Raw genomic sequence first — 21,122 nt, 5'->3', positions numbered from 1 at the left:
TTGATGATTTTCCCCTGGGTACGTAGGCTTCCCAAAAGCACACAATCCATTTATTCCTACATGTGCCATTGTTTTTAATGGCTGTCAATGGCTGTCAGTTTGTTTGTCTGTTAAAAACTAGGGTAATGAAACAGTAAGAGAGGTGTTCGGATAGTTATAGCCTACCTCTATTATTCACGTCAGCACTTATAAAGCTGGCTACAAGTTCGAGTTCAAGTTTTTTTTGATTTTACACAAAAATCGTAAACATCATACAAGTACTGTAGAGAAAAAGAATCGTACATGCAATGCTTGTCAAAAAAAATTACTACAGTAAGAACAGCTACGTACCCTATAAAACTATCAAAATATATTATAACTTTATTTATCTGACCTGTAAAAAATAACATGCTATCTACCAAATAATCTTATGAAAAAACAACCCAAAAATGACAAACCATATGACTTCATTAATCGAGAACAGTCCAAGCTGAAATTATTGTTTGAAGTCCACATCAGCATGGAACTGTTTCAAACAGTTCTTTGTTGCTAGTTTGTTACTTAGGACTCTTGTACATCTCAAAATCCGTGTGGTGTTAAAAATTTTTAAGCAACTGAAGAAGTTCTTCTCTGTGATTCCAAGTTCAATTGGCTAGGAAACAGATCCTAAATCGAATTATCCTGCTTCTCTGATCAAGAAGATAATGATGATGAACAAATTAATCCAAAATTTCCCTTAAAGTCCACAGGAGAGGAGAAATCCCTAGAAAATCCCCAAATCCCTAAAACAAAACTCTCGCCCCTAAAAGACTTAAAAATCCCCATTTTAGGGGGGAAATCCCCATAGTGAAAACACTGGTGTATTCAACGTAATGATGATAAGAGGCGGGCTAGAAAAAATTAATTATCATTAATTATAATTAAGACGAGGAACGCACCCAAAACAGAATAGGTCATTTTCAAATGATGGCGCGTTTTGAAGCAAAGAATTCGAAGATATATTTCATGGCCTAGTGAAGACAAAGTAGTAGCCTATATTCATTTCAGCATTTTGGATTCAGGAAGTGAGTCAACTCTTATAAAAGCTTAATCATTCTGCTTTGAAAATATTCCTTCAAGTAAATCTACTAGGCCTATTAAAAATGTTGATGATGGACTTATTACCTTAAATTGCAGCTTGGAGCGATATAAGGATTATACTTATTGTCACTGATCCTAGAAAAATGTTGAGTTAGGGGATTAAAACTTAAGAATTGATTCATAGCCCAAGCGCTAAAAAGCTCCTAATATAGAAGAGAGACCTAGGGTAAAATTCTAGTTTAGTGGCATCTTGCAATCTTGGAAAGAGGTTACGTTAGAAAAATAAAACTTTCAGGGATGGGTCTACAGGTTAAAGTAGGCCTATGTCCTGGGAAGGTATTATGAAGTACCTATCTCCACTCCCTCTCCCTCTAGAGGGTCCTGACCTTTGTCATTTAGGTAAATTTCAGGGCCCTCTAGAGGGAGAAGGAGTGGAGGTGGGTACTTTAAAATACCTTCCTGGGATATTCTTTAGCCCCTAGACCCATCCCTGAAAGTTTCATTTTCCTAACCTAATTCCTTTCCAAGATAGCAAGAAATTGCTAAACTAGAATTTTACCAAAGACAGTTCTTGCACAGATAGAACATAGCCTAGATAAGTTTTTGATTGTCTGATGCTCAGAAGCCTACATTTTTATTTTTCTGACCTAATTTATAGTTGGCTATAAGACTAACATACAACCTGATATAGCTCCAATGAAATTCTAGATTAGGGGCTGATCTATGATACACTTCTGGCTATTGCTCTTTTAAATATACTAATCACTACCCTTTCAATGCATCCACCCCCAATAATCTCACAGGGTGGATGTAACCCTTGGGAATATATGCAAATTTGCTGATTCTCTACTTTTGTATGTTTTTGTGTGTGTGTTTTTTTTTTATTAACAGTTTGTTCATAAAGCAAATTAATAAAACAAAAAATCAGCTAATTTCTACATATAGTCTAGGCCTAAGATATCTTGAACAATTGTAAATATATCACTGTTCATATTATTGACTTACCAATAAAGTGAAATACCTCTTGATGCCTTTTTGTTCTCTTTATGAATATTATAATTGCTTCTATCACTAATTTGAATTTGAACACTTTTTGACCTAACATAACCTAACTATAAATAATTTTGGCACTGAGAAAATGCAGTATTAATTTGTCAAAAACAACCAATAACTCATGCTTTAATTGAAATTTTGTCATTTTTAAGAGCTAAAAAAGTACATAAATTGGAATTTGCAATAAAAGTGATTATTATATTCATAAAGAGCATAAAAAAGCATCAAGTGGTATGTTCATTTTATTTGTAAGTCAATAATATGAACAGTGCAAATATACTAAGCAATTAAATCAGCCTTCTTCAACCTATTAATTTATTAATTGTTACTTTTAATCATCATATTAGGGAATTTATTTGTCATGACTTAGATATGACTACTTAATTAAATAAATTTCATATGTCTCTCAGCTACAAGTATGTTCAAAGTTTGAGATATTTTGGTCATTTTTAAGAGCTCAAAAAGTGTATAAATTTAAATTTGCAATAGAAGTGATTATTATATTCATAAAGAGCATAAAAAAGGCATCAAGTGGTATGTTTACTTTATTTGTAAGTCAATAATATGAACAGTGATATATTTATCAAGCAATTAAATTAGCCTTCTTCAACCTATTAATTTATTAGTTGTTGCTTTTAATCATCATATTAGGGAATTTATTTGTCATGACTTAGGTATGACTACATAATTGATTTAATAAATTTCATATGTCTGTCAGCTACAAAATTCCAAGTAATAAAACACTATCATATGAGCAAGAGACCATTCTTAAAGACTGTTTTAGGAAGTATACTAATGAGGACTTGTCATAGTTACACTTGTGCCTCCTGAGGCACCCAGGGCATCCAGGAGGAGCTGCCAATCTTTCCTCAGGTTTTCTGTAGCAGTGAAGTTCTCTCATTCTGGAAGAGCTGTGCAGCTTGCATAGATCCCTCTGGTAGGTCTGATGCACTGTGTTTCTGGGTTTTCTCCAGCTACAAGTTCCTGGTGGTTGCCAGTGTAAAGTGGCTCTTGGAAGTCTATGGTTACCAATACATAGGACATGGCCCAAATATCTCCACCTTCTGACTCTGAAAATGTTGGTTATTGGAGGCTGTTGCATCATTTCACAGATGTACTGGTTTGTCATTTTTTTTTATCAGTGGATGTCCAGTACAAAGACATTAGTTTTCAAAAGCCAGGACTCTTCTCTCTTGTTCTTGATTCACCTGCCATGTTTCTGCTGCATAGACTAGTACTGGCATAATATTGCTGTTGAAAAGATGTAGCTTCAGGCACAGAGAAAATCTCTGAGACCTTCAACATAATTTGTTGAAGGCACCATTTGCCTGTCCTATTCCAGTGAATTATTTCACTGTCTAATTTCAATCATTTCACTTGTTTCACTTATTTTCACTTATTACTTTCACTTATTTCACTTGTTTATTTCACTTATTTCACTGTCTAGCCAGTTTTCTCAATGACACTACCTAGATATTTGAACTGGACCGCTTGTTCAACATCTTGGATACCACATTTAATGGACAGAGGAGAGTCACTAGTTGCCATGCATTTGGTTTTCTCTGCATTCACTCATAGGTCAAGATGGTTTGCCTTTACTGTGATATTGTCAAGTAATTCTTTGAAGCTGGGTATTGCTTTAATCAGACACTGCTAAGTTGTCTGCAATGATCTTCAGAGTTGAAGGCCCTCTGAAAGTCTGCAAAGGCTATGTAAATCTTGGAATGTCATTCTTTCATTTCTTCACTAAGAAGTCTAAGTGTGAATACAAGGTTCACACATGAGTGACTTTGCTGGAAGCCATACTGTTTGTCTTGGAGGTGATGATCAAGTTTGTTTACATCCTTTGTAGAATAATGTGTGAGAGCATCTTTCCAGCTAAGGACAGTAAACTTATACCTGCAATGATTTCTTTGATGTACTATTCAGTTAATACGTATATTTGACCCAAGCAGCTGTAGCAAAAGCATAATAAGGCAACTGCAAGCAAGCACACAAGCATTAGCATTAATATATAAGCAAAAGCAAGCAATGAGTTCATTTCATCTTCCTTCTTTTCTTCATGTGATTCAACGATGTTTTTTATTGTATATACTCAACTTCAACTTCGTTGGGGGGTTTCACCTGACGACCAGAACGTTTTTTTTTTTTTTTTTTTTTTTTTTTTTAGTACAATAAGTTCATTTCATTTCATTTTTTTTTTTTTTTTTTTTTTTTTTTTTTTTTTTTTTTAATTCGGTACAATAAGTTCATTTCATCTTTTTTTTTTTTTTTTTTTTTTTTTTCAATACAATAAGTTCATTTCATCTTTTTTTTTTTTTTTTAAATTCGGTACAATCAATTCATTTCATCTCCCTTCTTTTCTACAAATTCAACTTTGTTGGGGGTTTCACCTGACGACCAGAACGAGTTGCCATCGCCCTTCTTCCATGGTTAATCTGCTCTGCCTGAGCCGGTCCGTGGCCTCCACCTCTTTGTGTGTGACACCATGCTTTGGTGTTGGAGACTCCACTGTAGGGGGGTCCGTAGTCTCTTGGGAATCAGCTAAGGGATTGGGAACATTCTTCGATGGCGAGACGCTCGAAGTTTCGACTTGGAAACTAGCACCATCGTGCAGGTCAGTCGCCATCGGGTCTTGTCTTGATTTGATGTGTATTCTGTTGCGGCGGAACGTCCCTCCTTCTTTGAGACGCACATAGTATGAACGAGGGCTGTCGCCAGTCTTGCAAACTGTTGCCTTCTTCCAGGTTCCCTGGTCAGTCAACTGAACCCACACTTTCTGACCCGTTTTCAGTGGTTCCATATTCCTTGCATGCTGATTATAGTGTTTACTTTGTGCCTCTTGGGCGTTCTCCCTCTGTTGTCTGAATCGGTCAAATTGGAAGGCTCCTGGTTGCAACGTTTGTGTGATGCTGGGCAGGAGTGATCTCAGTTGGCGTCCCACCATTATTTGAGCTGGGGCAAATCCATCAACGGGTGTGTTCTGATACTCCAATAGTGCCAGATACAGTTCACTCTTGCTCTCAACAGCCTTCACCATGAGTCTTTTAGCTATTTGAACAGCCTTTTCACTTAAGCTGTTGAACTGAGGGTAGTTTGGGCTTGAGGTTGAGTGTAATATTCCCCGTCAGTCATGAATTGCTCAAATTCCTTTGCGCTGAACTGGGGGCCATTGTCAGTTGTAAGTCGCTCGGGAATCCCATATCGGACGAAGTGAGATTTCAGTTTGTTGATGACCTGCCGTGACGTTGTGTTTGTCAGGCGATCAACCTCAAAGAACCGACTCATGTAATCGACAGTGACTATGTAATCCTGTCCGTTGAGCTGGAACAGGTCAGCAGCTACATGCTGGAATGGGTAGTCGGGTATTTTATGCAGGATCATCGGCTCCTTCTGTTGGTTCATGGCAAACTTGGCGCATACCTCGCAGTAGTTGACCAGCCTCTCGATATCCCGAGTGATGCCTGGCCAGAATACAGACGTTCTTGCCCTCTCTTTGGTCTTCGCCACTCCTAAATGGGAAGAGTGTAATTGGCCTAATATGCCTGCTCTCATGGATCTCGGGATGACTATGCGCTCCCCTTTAACAACAAGGCCATCAAGTTCTGCCAACTCATGACGATAACTCCAGAAGGGCCCAAGTTTTCTGTCTAGGCTCTTTTTATTGTTCGGCCAACCCACTTTTATTGTTTCCAACAGGGAGTTCAGTGTTTCGTCTTTAGTCATTTCTTTACGTATTTGTGCAAGCCTTTGGCTTGCTATGGGTACAGTTTGAAGGACTGAGTGAACCAGAATTTCGATGTCTACCTGCGACTCAATGTCTGTATCCGCAAGGTGCAGGCGGGATAAGGTGTCTGCTACAGGGATAGTCTTTCCAGGTTTGTATATAAGCTTGATATCATATGGCTGAATAGCCAACATCATTCGCTGCAGCCTTGGAGGTGCCCTTTGTATAGACTTCCCAAAAATCGACTCAAGAGGCTTGTGGTCTGTGGTCACGCATATCGTTCTTCCGAACAGATACTGGTGAAATCTTTTGCAAGCAAAGGTTATTGCGAGCATCTCTTTTTCCATTTGGGAGTAACGCTGCTCTGTCTCACTTAGAGAACAAGATGCAAAAGCGACGGTTGCTCCGTCTGTTGATAGCTGGGCACCCAAACCATGCTGGGAAGCATCTGTGATCACCTCTATCTCCTTGGCCTCTGGATCAAAGTAGGAAAGGTTTTTGGAGATTGCGTTCTGAATCCCTCTCTTGGCCTCCTTGTGGCTTGTATTCCATTCGAACTTCTGCTGTTTGGACAGGTCTCTGAGGGGTTTGTTCAGCGTAGCCAGGTTGGGGATGTATCTAGACAAGTAATTGTACATTCCTAATAATGTCTGTAGTTCCTCCTGGTTTCGGGGTGCGGGCATGTTTTCTAACGCCTGGGTTTTCTCTGGGTCTGGGGCAAAATGCCGCTTGTTGTCAGTCTGTGTCCGAAGTAGGTGATGGAAGTAGTGTCAAAAACACATTTTTCTTTGTTGAAACGCACTCCCTTGTCTCTTGTAGCTTGGAGTACTGCCCTCAGCTTGGCGTCATGTTCAGCATCACTACAACCAATGCCTGCAGTATCATCAACGATCAGCCCGATATCCAGTTCTGTAAATACCTCCTCCATCTTTCGCTGGTATTCGTCCTGTGCTGAAATCAGTCCAAATGGGTATCGGTTCCATTTATACCGGCCATACATGGTGTTGAATGTTGTCAACTCAGAGGATGGTTTGTCCAACACCATTGACCAGTATCCATTACGGGCATCCATCTTAAAGAACGTCTTTGCACCTTTGCACTTCGCTGCTACTTCATCAAATAAGGGTATAGGGTAATGCGGTCTCTCAATTGCTCTGTTTAAGTCAACAGGGTCCAAACAGATCCTGAGTGACCCATCTGCCTTTCTCACCAGAACCAAGGAATTCACCCACTGTGTTGGCTTGGTCACTTTTTCTATGACTCCAAGTGACTCCAGTCTGTCTAGCTCCTCTTTGAACATAGCTTGTAGCGCAAAAGGAACCCGTTTTGGCGGTTGTATAGTAGGGATTGCACCCTCTTTCAGATATATTTTGCAGGTTCCAGGCAGTGTCCCTATGCCCTCAAAGACATCACTGAATTCGTTTAAGAGTTTTTGGATGACTGGTCTGATTGGGGCTGGATTGCTGATACTGAGGACAAACTTGATCAGCTGAAGTCGTTCGCTGGACTGGCGGCTGAGGATGGGTGCTCTATCTGTGCAGACCACATGGAAGGTATGGGTCTGGGGGGTTTGGTTCTTGTACTGAACTTTTAGGTTGGCTGTCCCCAGTACCTTTAGCTGTTCTCCGGTGTAGCTGGTCAGCACATCAGCAGTTGGCAGCAGTGCTGGCTTTCTTGCCAATTTGTTGAAGTCTTTGAGTGGCAAAATATTGGCCTCGGCACCAGTGTCTATCTTGAACGCCAATTCACTATCGTTTTCTGTCAGTTTTATCAGAGCATAAGGCTTTTCCACCTTTTCTTCTGTGGAAATGAACTCAATCATGAATTCTCTCCCATTTTCCACTTCGCTTCTTGTTTCAAGTTCATGTACTACTTTGCTCTTGCACATTTTGGCAAAATGGTTCATCTTCCTGCATTTGCTGCACTGCTTCCCTTCTGCTGGGCACTTATGGCTTCTTGAGTATGGGCCACCACAGAAATAGCATGCAGGGGAATTTTTCGTCTTTGAACCACTTCCACCTCCTGCTTAATTGGAATCTGCGTCTGTTCGTTAAGCATGAGTGTTTGGGTCTCTTGCACAGTTTCTATAGCTCGACTGCACTCAACTGCTCTAGCCAAGGTCAGTGTGGCTCCCTCACTGAGAAGCCGCTCACGGATTCTTGCATTCTTGACTCCAAAGACCAACCGATCTCGAACTAGCTAGTCTTCTAGGGTATCAAATTCACAATCCTTGGCAAGTACTTTCAACTGAGTGACATATGACTCAATGGTCTCTCCATCCGCTTGGTTTCTCTGATGAAAGATGTATCTGGCAAAGATGGGGTTTGCACTTGGCTGAATATAATTCTCGAACTTGTCTAGATATACTTTTGGCTTGTTTGCCTCCGCTTCAGTTAAGGTCCATGTGGAGAACACATCCTGTCCTTTTTCTCCAGTCCAGATAAGTAAGTATGAGCATTTCACTGCATCTGATTTTCCACTTAGTGGACCAGAAAACATGAGCTCACAATGTCTCTTAAATTTTCTCCATTCTAATTTTAGGTTGGGGCTTGACCAGTTGATTGATGGAGCTGGTGTACTATCCATGTTGAACTTCTGACACCATGCAATGATTTCTTTCATGTACTATTCAGTTAATACGTATATTTGACCCAAGCACCTGTAACAAAAGCATAATAAGGCAACTGCAAGCAAGCACACAAACATTAGCATTAATATATAAGCAAAAGCAAGCAATGAGTTCATTTCAATACCCAGCCAGTTGATTGGATCAGTAGCTTCTCCTGTTTTTAATATCCTCATGAGTGTGCTGCATTTCCAGTCTGATTGTTCTTTGGCTGTTGTCCCAATTTAAGTGAAGAGTAAAGACCAAAGGGAGATACACAAGGATATTGATGCCTTTATTATACTCCAATTCCCCCCCCCCCCATAATCTTGACGAAATTTTGCTAATACTGTACAGTAGAGAGTAATATTAAAACTTAAAATATGTATTAAAATATATTGCATTTCTAAACAAGTGTCACAAGAAACTTATAAGGCACTTTTAAAGGAAATTGAATTTTTAACAATTTTTGGCAAAGATTCTTTACTGCAGTCCAAAACTACAGTAACAAGTAAACTGCAGTAATAGAGTAACGTCATTTTCATTTAACATCATAGCTGGGCAAATTGTCAAAATTGTCAACTTGATAGCAGAAAAACAATGAGTTTGATGTCAAACAGCTTGATGTCATACTTTTGAAGAATTTCACTTGTGACATGTAGAATTGAACCAGCAAACCTTCAATCAGAAAGTCTGGCTTCATCCACTACATCATCACAAGGTATTATTTCTGATAATTCTTCATGCTGCATTTTTCTAACAATTCCCTTTGAGCTTTGTTGATGGTGATTGCTAATCGAACATTCCCTGTGTCGCCTTCGTCATTTATATATCCCCCTGTGCCCCCCGGCGTCCCCTTTGTAGTTATGTCCCTGTGTCCTTGTCGTCATTTATATTATCTGTGTCCCGGTCGTCTTTTGTGTCCTGGTTGTCATTTGTGTCCCGGTATCCCAGTCTGTAATTTCTCTTTGAGTGTCCCATTTGTCATTTATATTCCCTCTGTCCCGGTGTCCTGGTCATCATTTGTTACCTTTTTTCTTTTTTTTTAGTTTTTTTTGCTTTTTAGGTTGTTTTTTTTTTAAGACATCATATGCAAACCCTAAAACATGCAAAAAAACAAACATGCTTTAATTTTTTTCTTTTTTAGTTTTTATATTTTTTAATTTTGTAGCTTTTTTATTATTTTTTAGCTTTTTTTCTTTTTTGCCTTTTTTCAGTTTTTTACCTTTTTCTTTTTTTTCTTTTTTTAGTTTTCTTTTTCTTCTTTATTTTTCAGGCGTCATATGCGTCATATGACAAACATTCCCAGTTTTACTCACAGAGGCTCCCTTTAACCCAGAAGCAAAAAGAAACAAATTGATATATTTTAATATTGTTTGAAAAATTCAACATTACACAATTAAGAGTAGAAAAGGCTCCTATCCTTTTCCTTTTAGAAATGAGAGAAGTAAACTGGGTATCCTTGCGACACGTTGAATCGAACCTACCAACCTTTACTTTGAAGGTGAGGAACGGTCCAGTACACCATCGCAAGGTATTTAATATTTTTGTTGTTGTGTAACAAGGATAATATAAGACTACAAATAATACTATTTGTGTGTGGGTCTGTCGGGTGACGTCATGTTTGTATGTTGACTGACGTCATGTTTTCGACTGACGAAATTACAGACCGGGACATCGCGACACAAATGACGACCGGGACACCAGCACATCTTATATCTTCTATCTTCTATCTATATATATAAAAATAAGTTGTCTGTGTGTGTGTGTGTCTGTCGAGTGACGTCATGTTTGTTTGTCGACTGACGTCATGTTTTCGCCCTACGAAATTACAGACCGGGACATCGGGACACAAATGACGACCGGGACACCAGCACATCTATCTATATATATAAAAATAAGTTGTTTGTGGGTTATGTCTGTCTGTCTGTCTGTCGAGTGACGTCGTGTTTGTCCGCATATGACGTCTGAATTATTTCACACTAATACAAAAGAAGAAAAAAAACTAAAAAAGGTAAAAACTACAAAAAAAACTAAAAAGAAAAAAAACTAAAAAAGCTAAATAAAGGTAAAAAACTAAAAAAAAACTGAAAAAACTAAAAAAAGGCAAAAACTACAAAAAAAACTAAAAACTAATAAAAAAACTAAAAAAACTAAAAAAAGTTAAAAAACTAAAAAAAAACTAAAAAAGAAAAAAACTAAAAAAAAGGAAAAAACTGAAAAATAAAAGAGAAAAAGAAAACTAAAAAAATATGAATAAAAATAAAAAAAAATTAAAAAAGATAAAAACTACAAAAAAACTAAAAAGAAAAAACGAAAAAAAACTAAAAAAGCTAAAAAAAAAGGTAAAAACCAATAAAAAAACTAAAAAGAAAAAAAGGAAAAAAACTAAAAATTTTTTTCATCATATAATATGACGTCTGAATTATTTCATCATATACCAATTCAAAAACGAATGTATTCAAGCCGATGTAGCTGAGTTGATAAGGCGTTATGTTCCAGGTTCTAGGTTCAAGAGGTTCCAGGTTCGAACTTTGGCTTTAGCATTAATATAAAAGAAGCAAAATTCTAAAGAAGGTAAAAACTACAAAAAAAACTAAAAAGAAAAAAAAATAAAAAAAATCTAAAAAAGCTTAAAAACTAAAAAAACTAAAAAAAAAGGTAAAAAACTAAAAAAAGGAAAAAACCATAAAAAAAGCTAAAAACTAATAAAAAAACTAAAAAAAGCTAAAAAACTAAAAAAACTAAAAAAGGTAAAAACTAAAAGAACTAAAAAAGAAAAAAAAACTAAAAAAAGGAAAAAAACTGAAAAATAAGAAAAAGAAAACTAAAAAAATATAAATAAAAATAAAAAAACTAAAAAGATAAAAACTTCAAAAAAACTAAAAAGAAAAAAACTAAAAAACCTAGAAAAAGGTAAAAACCAATAAAAAAAACTAAAAAGAAAAAAAGGGAAAAAATTAAAAATTTATTTCATCATATACCAATTCAAAAACGAATGTATACCGGGACACAGGGAATATAATTGACGACCGGGACGCAGGGACACAACTACAACGGTGACGCCGGGGGCACAGGGGGGATATATAAATGACGACGGGGACACAGGCAATGTTCGATTAGCAATCACCATCAACAAAGCTCAAGGGCAATCATTAGAATCATGAGGTATAGATCTGAATATGGATTGTTTTTCCCATGGACAATTATATGTTGCATGTTCAAGAGTCGGTAAACCTGACAATCTATTTATATGCACAGACAATGGGGCAGCGAAGAATGTTGTATATTCACAAGTTTTACGTCGTTAAAAACATAAATTGACTTTGCATCCAGTTGAACTTTATCCTTTTCAATCTTAGACATCGTGACGGATGAAAACAATCTATATATATATAAATAAGTTGTCTGTGTGTGTGTGGGTCTGTCTGTCGGGTGACGTCAAACATAAATTGACTTTGCATCCAGTTGAACTTTATCCTTTTCAATCTTAGACATCGTGACGGATGAAAACAATCTATATATATATAAATTAGTTGTCTGTGTGTGTGTGGGTCTGTCTGTCGGGTGACGTCATGTTTGTGTGTCGACTGACGTCATGTTTTCAACTGACGAAATTACAGACCGGGACATCGGGACACAAATGACGACCGGGACACCGGCACATAGGGAATATAAATGACGACACTCAAAGAGAAAGCGACCGGGACAAAAGGAATGTTCGATTAGCAATCAACAAAGCACCGGGACACAAATGACGACCGGGACACAGGGAGTATAAATGACGACCAGGACATAAGTAAATAAAAAACTAAAAAAAAGGTAAAAACTACAAAAAAACTAAAAAGAAAAAAAAAACTAAAAACTAATAAAAAAACTAAAAAATCTAAAAATCTAAATAAACTAAAAAAGAAAAAAAAAGGAAAAAGGAAAAAAAATAAAGGAGAAAAACAAAACTAAAAAACGAATGTATATACAGACCGGGACACCGGGATACAAATGACGACCGGGACACAGGGAATGTAAATGACGACCGGGACACAGGGACACAACTACAACAGGGACGCCGGGGGGGCACAGGGGGATATAAATGACGACCGGGACACAAGGAATATAAATGACGCCCGGGATACTCAAAGAGAAATCACAGACTGGGACACCGGGACACAAATGACGACCGGGACACAGGGAATATAAATGACGACCGGGACACAGGGACAAAACTACAAAGGGGACGCCGGGGGGCACAGGGGGGTATATAAATGACGATGGCGACACAGGGAATGGTCGATTAGCAATCACCATCAACAAAGCACCAGGACACAAATGACAACCGGGACACAGGGAGTATAAATGACGACCAGGACATAAGTAAAAAAAACAAAAAAAGGTAAAAACTACAAAAAACAACTAAAAACTAATAAAAAAAAACTAAAAAAGCTAAAAAACTAAAAAAAACTAAAAAAGAACAAAAATAAAAAAAGGAAAAAAATGAAAAATAAAGGAGAAAAATAAAACTAAAAAAAAATTAGAATAAAAAAAACTAAAAAGAAAAAAGAAAAAAACTAAAAAAAAAGTAAAACCAAAAAAAAAACTAAAAAGAAAAAAAGGGAAAAATACAAAAATTTATTTCATCATATACCATTTCAAAAACGAATGTATATACAGACCGGGACACCGGGATGCAAATGACGACCGGGACACAGGGAATATAAATGACGACCGGGACACAGGGACACAACTACAACGGGGACGCCGGGGGGCACAGGAGGATATATAAATGACGACGGGGACACAGGGAAGGTTCGATTAGCAATCACCATCAACAAAGCTCAAGGGCAATCATTAGAATCATGAGGTATAACTAAAAAAACTAAAATAATGGTAAAAAACTAAAAACTAAAATAAAGGTAAAAAACTAAAAACTAAAAAAAAGACCAATTCAAAAACGATTGTATATACAGACCAGGACACCGGGACACAAATGACGACCGGGACACCGGGACACAAGGAATATAAATGACGCCCGGGACACTCAAAGAGAAATCACAGACTGGGACACCGGGACACAAATGACGACCGGGACACAGGGAATATAAATGACGACCGGGACACAGGGACACAACTACAACGGGGACGCCGGGGGCACAGGGGGATATATAAATGACGACGGCGACACAGGGAATGGTCGATTAGCAATCACCATCAACAAAGCTCAAGGGCAATCATTAGAATCATGAGGTATAGATCTGAATACAGATCAGATATGATTCCTCGGCACGCTTTCTTTTCTTACTTTCTCTATCAGCTGCAAGTCTTCCTCAAAGACTTGGCATAGACTCTTTGAGCAGCTTCCTCGGCTGTTGCCATTGTAGGTTCTTCAGTCATTCACAATTAAAAATTTCTCTTTGAACGATCTTCTTAAATGCTTATAATGACGTCATATAATAAGCATCGTCATAACAAACATGACGACAACTAACTTCATGACGACATACAGCTCAATCCTTATAATGACGTCAGTCGAAAGACACACAAACAAACAACTTATTTTTATACAAACAAACACACAAACAAACAACTTATTTTTATATATATAGAAGATTATACTGAACATTTCTGTAAATTTTTATTCCATAATAGCGTTGCAATATTGAGAGTACTTGAAATAATAAATACCAATTCTGAATCGGTTCTAAATGGCTATTTTTCTCAGTAAACTGATTTTTTAGGAAAAAATTTTCTAATTTTGGGTTACTAACAATTATTTTACCTTTTGGGGCCCTGTTTGAGTTTCAAAATTTAATTTTCTGAAGAAACAATTATTAAATTACAAAAGTGGATAGAAAAGGCATCATATTATGTATTCACGTTCATTGTAGTTATACTATGTACAACAACCATTGGGTGCTGCTTCAAGTAATTTAATCAAGTTTTTGAAGAATTATCATTAATAATACCTTGTGATGGCTTAGTGGACTTTCTGATTGATGGTTTGCAGGTTCAATCCTACCTGTCACAAGGAATCTTCAGTTGAATACTCTATCTCTTTGATAAGTCTTTTTATACCCCTTTTTTAACACCAACTATTTGTACACCAAATGTTTACTGCTTCAAGTAAATTAATCAAGTTATAGAAGAATTATTAGAACTCTTTGCCACAATTCTGCTTTTTAAAACAATTAAAAGCTTTAGCGTAAAGAGCGAGGAATTGCGGAGGGGACAACCCATTTCATATACGGAGTAATTTCTGTTCGTTTTAAGTTTTAATGTCGCTCCTTACTTTCAGTTAAAAAAAACTAGTTTTTTTTTATGTAATACTAAGAAAAACTTACTTGTTTCTCTGGTACTTGTTTATGCTGGCTTGTCTTAATTTTGACAAGATTTTTTATGGGAACTAAATAGCAGATGGTGGAGGGTCAAATTGAGGTATTGTTGGGAGAGGGTAAACTTGGGTCTGGAGGGAGTGGTTGTCCCCCCCCGTCCCGTAGTAAATTACGCCCCTGCTTTCTAGTGAATTTTGAAGCTCGAAAAAACCTATTGATCAAATTCAACAAAGTCAACCTTCACCCTCTTAACAATCTCAGAAAGTTTCATCCTGATTCTTAATGGATAATTTCTTGTTTAATTTATAGCAATCAATTTTGGTAGTTTTTCTTCAGAATCCGCTAATGTATTTGTTGACCTGTCTTATTGTACCATCAAAATGCTATGTTATAACATGTTTTCACGTATTAAAATGTGTTTAAATTTCAATTTTATTCTTTACTTCCCAGTGAATGCCTAAGCTAAATAAAATCTATGGATTAAGTTCAAATTTCACCCCCTTAACAATCCCAAAAATTGTCATTTTGATAAGTATTTTCAAACTGGTGATATGAATTACTAGGTAGATAGGGTTGGAGTCCTGAAGTAAAAAAGAAATAAAACCTTAAAAATTTATAGCTTCACGTACCAACGACCAAGTTTCAAACCCAAAAATCATAATCTTAAAAGTGTAATTTTTTCATGGGGGGGGGGCATCGTTTGAGGGTAATGTAAAATAGAGATAGTAAGAAAATAAAAATTCCAAATCAAATTGCCTATTGTCCTACCTTTGTTAAAAAATAACCGATGAAAGACGTGTAATCAACCAAATTGCAAGTGCAAGAAAAATAATTGAAGGGGAATGAATAATCTAACACGTTTAGATCTAGTTATTTCTGACTTTTTGTATACTCTGATCATATGTTCATGTTACTCTGGTCGTGTTTTCTCTCTTTTGAATTCCTGTCATGTGTTTTGATTTCCAGCACACGTTTAAGCTCGGTTAAACATTTGCGTCACCCTCAACGAGCTAACTCAACCAGTCGTACAATTATTGCTAATGTAATGGTTCGTGGTATGGGATGTCTGCCAAAGCATCCCTTTAGCTATTATGTACCTAGTAAGAACAAATTGCCTCCCCCAGGTTGCTGGGGGGGGGGGAACCTTGTCCTATGGTGGTTGTAGTATTTGATACGTTGTATCTACTCCTAGCAAATGAAAACTGAAAAATATTCTCAGGGGAAAAAGTTGCCAAATAAAAAACAAAACAAAAATAGACCTTTCTGATGTCATTTCTCGGATGAAGGGTCGTGAAGAATAACTAAGCAATTAGTTACTAGTACTAATTGTTTATATTTTGATGATTTCTTACAATATCTTTGGAAAAAAAAGATGCATATGCAAAAAAAAATCATTTCAACTGTATTCAGGACTGATAACTGTTTTCCATTTTTATATTAATAATAAAAATTATCTCCAAAAATTAGACATTTTTTTTTATAAAGTCATCTTATAATGCTATTCTAGTGCTGTGTGGTATCAAAATGAAATTTTCTGGCGCCTTTTCTTTTAGTGAAAGGGTAGTGAATAATAACTAAGTTATTAGTTGTTAGTAGTAGTGGTTTATATTTTTCTTGATTTCTTACTATTTCAATGGGAAAAAAGCTGCCATTTAAATCAGTTATTTTAAATTTCACTCAAAACTCATTCTTATTTTTCATTTTTGTCTCAAAAGTAAAAATTAACGTGAAAATCTAAATAATATTGTGTTATAAATTCTATCTATAAGGCCATTGTAAAGTGTCTTGTTAGATCAAAAATAGGATTCTCTGGTTCCATTTCCATTGTAGAAAAGCTGGGAATGGTTACGAAGCGATTTGTTTTTATAAATAGTATTTTTTATTTTTCTTGATTTCTCACTCTTCCCTTGGATAAGAAATCTGCCCGCTCAAACAATTTCAGTTCAAATTTGAATCAGGAATGATAAATGTTTTTCATTTTTATCTTAACAGTTAAAGCTAACAAGAAAAAATCTAGAGGATTTTGTTTTACAGTCCATGAAGAGAAAATTACTGGATTAAATTTTGCTTAAAAAGACAAAAATAGACTGTGCGACTTTGTTCAGTCCAAATTCATGGACGACTTTGGCACATTTTTTCTACCCTGACCCACGATTATGGTGTAATAAATATTAAATCTTGAGAAAAAAAAAAACGCCTGAGAAAAATTAAAAAAGAAAATAAAAATTTATTATTCGGCTAGTTGATAAAAAGGAGGCAACCAATCTAACCAGGAAAAAATCAATCTTAAAATCAGTTACAAGTTTTTTAATTAAAATATTGTTTTTAACAAGGTCACTTTTTGAAGGTCAATGGAAATTAAATTTAGCCAGCAATTAGGGTCTTGGAGAATTTTCCCAATTGAGTCTATAAGAAAAAAAAGGTATTGGGAAGTAGAAGCGGACTTGATGTTTCCAAATTGTCTCAGGTCAGTCAAAGGTAGAATTTTCTCCTTCAGCCAATCTGCAAGGAATCCTTCATGTAGTTTAGAGAATATAGGAATGACTGAAATAGAACGAACACCTTCAAAACCAAGTTTTCCGTCTTTCTTTTTCAAGGGGGTAAAGAATGATTAGTAAGAATGAAATCTAGAGGGGTATTTATCCTATTTGTTGGTATTTTAACTATTTGCTTAAATTTTAGAGAGAAGCAAATTGAACTAGACCTACGTTGCCTGAGCAACGTGAAGTGTTGCGGCAACCTTTGTCCGGCTTCGCCGAATAAAGTGTTGCGAGAGCAACACTTTGGTTTTGTTTCTTTGCTGTCGGTTAAACGTTGAAGTTGTCAACCTATCGTAGCTTTTAAAACGCTATGTTCAAAGAAGAACGCGATCAGTAATCACATGATCAAAGGCTATTCCTCAGCGTTGAAAAAACAATAACAAAAGAATATCGAAAGAAGGGACTAAATTGACATTGCAGCCAGTTGAACTTTATCCTTTTCAATCGTAGACATCGTGACGGATCGAGACTTGGAACAATATCTTATATAATCTAGTTGGTATTATAAAGCTATCCGTAACTTTTCAGGATCAAAATACCATAGATGACACTCTATTAATTATTACGAAACTGCCTCGTTGTTTTACGTTATCGTTTTTACCCGTTGCGTAAACACTTAATTCTAGGTTAGAGTGAGTATGGGTAGGCTACAACAACTAACAAAAGTTATAAATCTCTCTTCACTAAAGTTGATTGTAGCCTAACAGACGACTATTATTTACAAGTTTCCTACATGTCTTACCACTAGAACCAACTCGGTCTTACCATCAAATGCACTGGAAACAAATAATAGGTACGCCAAAATGCACATTTTGCAAACCCCTTACTGCCGAAGATGATTATGAGCTAACAGCCGACCTTTCCTTACAAGTCCCCTATATGTCTCACAAGTTCCCTACTACTGAAGTTGTCAACCCCTTGAAACTTTCAAACTAGTATATCTCGTGAAGGAAATTTTGTACCAAAAAATGGATGACATGTACTTTGATCAGCTCATCAAGAGCTATCGATTGCCGTCGAAAAAAAATTGTATCTGTCTTAGTTTAAAAGTTGATTTTTTTTGCCGTAGGCCAACTTTCTAACGTCACCACTTAGAAAGGAGCTAAGGATAAGCTCCAATTTCTTTAGCAATGACAGAACTTTTAAAGTTTAAGAGGTACATCGGATAACATTTCTCTACCTCAATCCCAAGTCCGAAAAAACAAATGATAAACCCAGCCAAAATCACGGCAGCACTTTCAGACCCGTGGGAAAATGCCGCTTTTTTGCTTCTGTAAATTTTTCTATTTATCACTCAAAGAAGATATATTGGCTGTGGGGCTTGTCTGCACAACTTCAGATACTCCTCTCTGACATAGGCTACATAACTCCACTTCACTTCGCACACCATAGGCTCTGGCTCGTAGACAAGCAAAAACAATCCTTTTTGGCCCCAGGCAAGAGGTCTCCGGAACTTTCCAAAATGTAATGCCATATTCATCAATCCGGCCTTAGGTCCACACTTTCCATAAAAACCGCACAGGTTAGACCCTTACCAGTTTCCAGGAATAAGCCGATATCGGCGAAAAAAAAAACAAAAAAAAAACGGGACAAAACCAAAGTGTTGCTCTCGCAACACAATTCATCTTAAGTTCATTGATGTCAAAAACCTGGAAAAGTGCGGCCTGGTACTTAGAGATAACAAAATCATCTTGTGTGCAACTGCTTGAAAATTTTGCTTTTTGCATCAATTTTTGTTTGGCATCAAAACGCCAATTCCGTATACTATAGTTTTGATCTTCCATTCCTTCTTTAACAAGACATAACGATGAATTGGTTAGTTTCATTGTCCAGTTTGCAAGTTTTTCCTGTCTTTTTTTAGCATTCAGTATATGTCCTACCATGGATGTATTAAAAAAAAAGACCAAACAAAGCCTATAAAGATGCAGAGGAAATTATGTTCTAATGCAATAAGTAGGTATATTTCAATCTTTTTGTTTTAAGGAATTGGAACCCCAGAATTATCTTCTGTTCTTCCGCTGAAGATCTATGCTGTACTTTGTGCACCTACTCATGTAAATTGTGGAATGAATAAAGCAACAACTAGTAGCTAATGTAATAGAGTAACTATTGAATCATATTTACTACTATTTAATTTCAATTTAATAGCTCTTAAATCATATTTAATACTAGTTAAGAATATGAAATAGTCGTATTTAATCATGTATAATCATAACTAATTAAATTATACTTGTAAATTTTGTTTTATTTTAGGTCTCAGTTGAAATGCCTTGTGTAGCGGGTATGTTTAAAGCAGTAACACCTATAAAGACAGTGGCAACTCCACTAAGGAAAGTATATGCACACGTTATCAGCACTTCAGCGTGTCACAAACGGTGGTCCGAAAGAAGTCCCAATCAACCAAACATCAAAAAGGAGGAAAGTGAGAAACCAGTTGGACGCAGACCCATTATGGACATAAAAGCTTTAAAGGAGGCACCGAAACCTGCACTCTGGTTGGGTGTTGGGGGCCTAGTACCTTTTGTTGTGCCCCCAGTGGTAATGTTACTCACTGGATACTATGTGCCTCAAGTCCATTAAAGTCAAGTTATATACGGAGCTACTATATTATCTTTCCTTGGAGGTGCTAGATGGGGAGTGGCAGTTGTTAAAGATAGCGGTTTAACACCAACTTGGGCATCTTTAGGATTTAGTGTAACGCCCCCTCTTCTTGCTTGGCTTTCTCTTACTCTGTTACCTAGTATTGATGTAAAAACGTCAATGATTATACTAGGTTTAACTTTGTCTCTTTTCAATGATATATTTGCACCTGGATATGCACCTTGGTTTAAAAGTTTGAGAGTGATCTTAACATTTGTAGCAACATTTTCACTTGCCCTTGCAAATATTGCTTATGAAGCAGTAAAAGAAGGAAGAATGCTTGAATCAGATCTTAAAATAAATCAAATATAATTTTGTGTTCTTCTTCTTCTTGAAAGGAAAAATTCTTATTGAAAAAAAATCTAATATATTTGTTGACAATTAAAGACTCTAGTTCATTTTTGCTGATTTTTTTTTGCTTAGGAGCAGCAAAAATAAAGAAGGATGGCTAATGTTTTTGAGCAAATTAGTAGCTAGTAATAAGATATATATATATATACTAGCTATTGGGGTGGCGCTTCGCGCCACCCCAACACCTAGTTGGTGGGGGCGCTTCGCGCCCCCCCCAAGCCCCCCCGCGCGCGTAAGTCGTTACGCGCCATAATAGTTACGCGCCATTGTAGTTGTGTCCCTATGTCCCACCTGTGAATATAGATAGATATATATATATATATATATATATATATATATATATATATATATATATATATATATATGTATATATATATATGGTTTTAACTACGTAAAACTTGCGAATATACAACATTCTTTGCTGTCCCATTGTCTTTGCATATAAATAGATTGTCAGGTTTACCGACTCTTGAACATGCAACATATAATGGTCCATGGGAAAACAATCTGTATTCAGATCTATACCTCATGATTCTAATGATTGCCCTTGAGCTTTGTTGATGGTGATTGCTAATCGACCATTCCCTGTCCCGGTGTCCCGGTCGTCATTTATATCCCCCTGTTTCCCCCGGTGTCCCCGTTGTAGTTGTGTCCCTGTGTCCCGGTCGTCATTTATATTCCCTGTGTCCCGGTCGTCATTTGTATCCCGGTGTCCCGGTCTGTATATACATTCGTTTTTTAGTTTTGTTTTTCTCCTTTATTTTTTTCCTATTTTTTTCTTTTTTAGTTTATTTAGATTTTTAGATTTTTTAGTTTTTTTA

The 21,122-nt window shown here is 36.5% G+C and overlaps 1 protein-coding gene across 2 annotated transcripts; it reads left to right on the top strand.

The window, feature by feature from the left end:
* The first annotated feature begins 838 nt into the window (after positions 1-838).
* LOC136039579 (uncharacterized) lies at positions 839-20,350 on the top strand. Of its 2 annotated transcripts, XM_065723432.1 has the most exons (3): positions 848-1,043; positions 9,881-9,978; positions 19,564-20,350. In XM_065723432.1, exons 2-3 carry the CDS (start codon positions 9,883-9,885, stop codon positions 19,888-19,890), a joined length of 423 nt encoding a protein of 140 aa, XP_065579504.1. In that variant the 5' UTR covers positions 848-1,043; positions 9,881-9,882; the 3' UTR covers positions 19,891-20,350. The 2 variants fall into 2 exon arrangements, 1 of the variants encoding a protein (XP_065579504.1); XR_010620481.1 differs by lacking the exon at positions 9,881-9,978 and having other exon boundaries at positions 839-1,043.
* The last annotated feature ends 772 nt before the right edge of the window (positions 20,351-21,122 follow it).

The sequence above is a fragment of the Artemia franciscana genome, chromosome 19 (genome assembly GCF_032884065.1).
Source record: "Artemia franciscana chromosome 19, ASM3288406v1, whole genome shotgun sequence".
NCBI lineage: Eukaryota > Metazoa > Arthropoda > Branchiopoda > Anostraca > Artemiidae > Artemia > Artemia franciscana.
The sequence above is the reverse complement of the archived record's forward strand: the minus strand, read 5'-3'. Positions and strand labels throughout refer to the sequence as shown.

Bases quoted from the DNA above. Each gene is read 5' to 3' on its own strand.
- LOC136039579 (XM_065723432.1), top strand. From the start codon at position 9,883: ATGAGAGAAGTAAACTGGGTATCCTTGCGACACGTTGAATCGAACCTA. The intron at 9,979-19,563 runs GTATTTAATATT...GTTTTATTTTAG, and splicing joins GTCCAGTACACCATCGCAAG to GTCTCAGTTGAAATGCCTTG.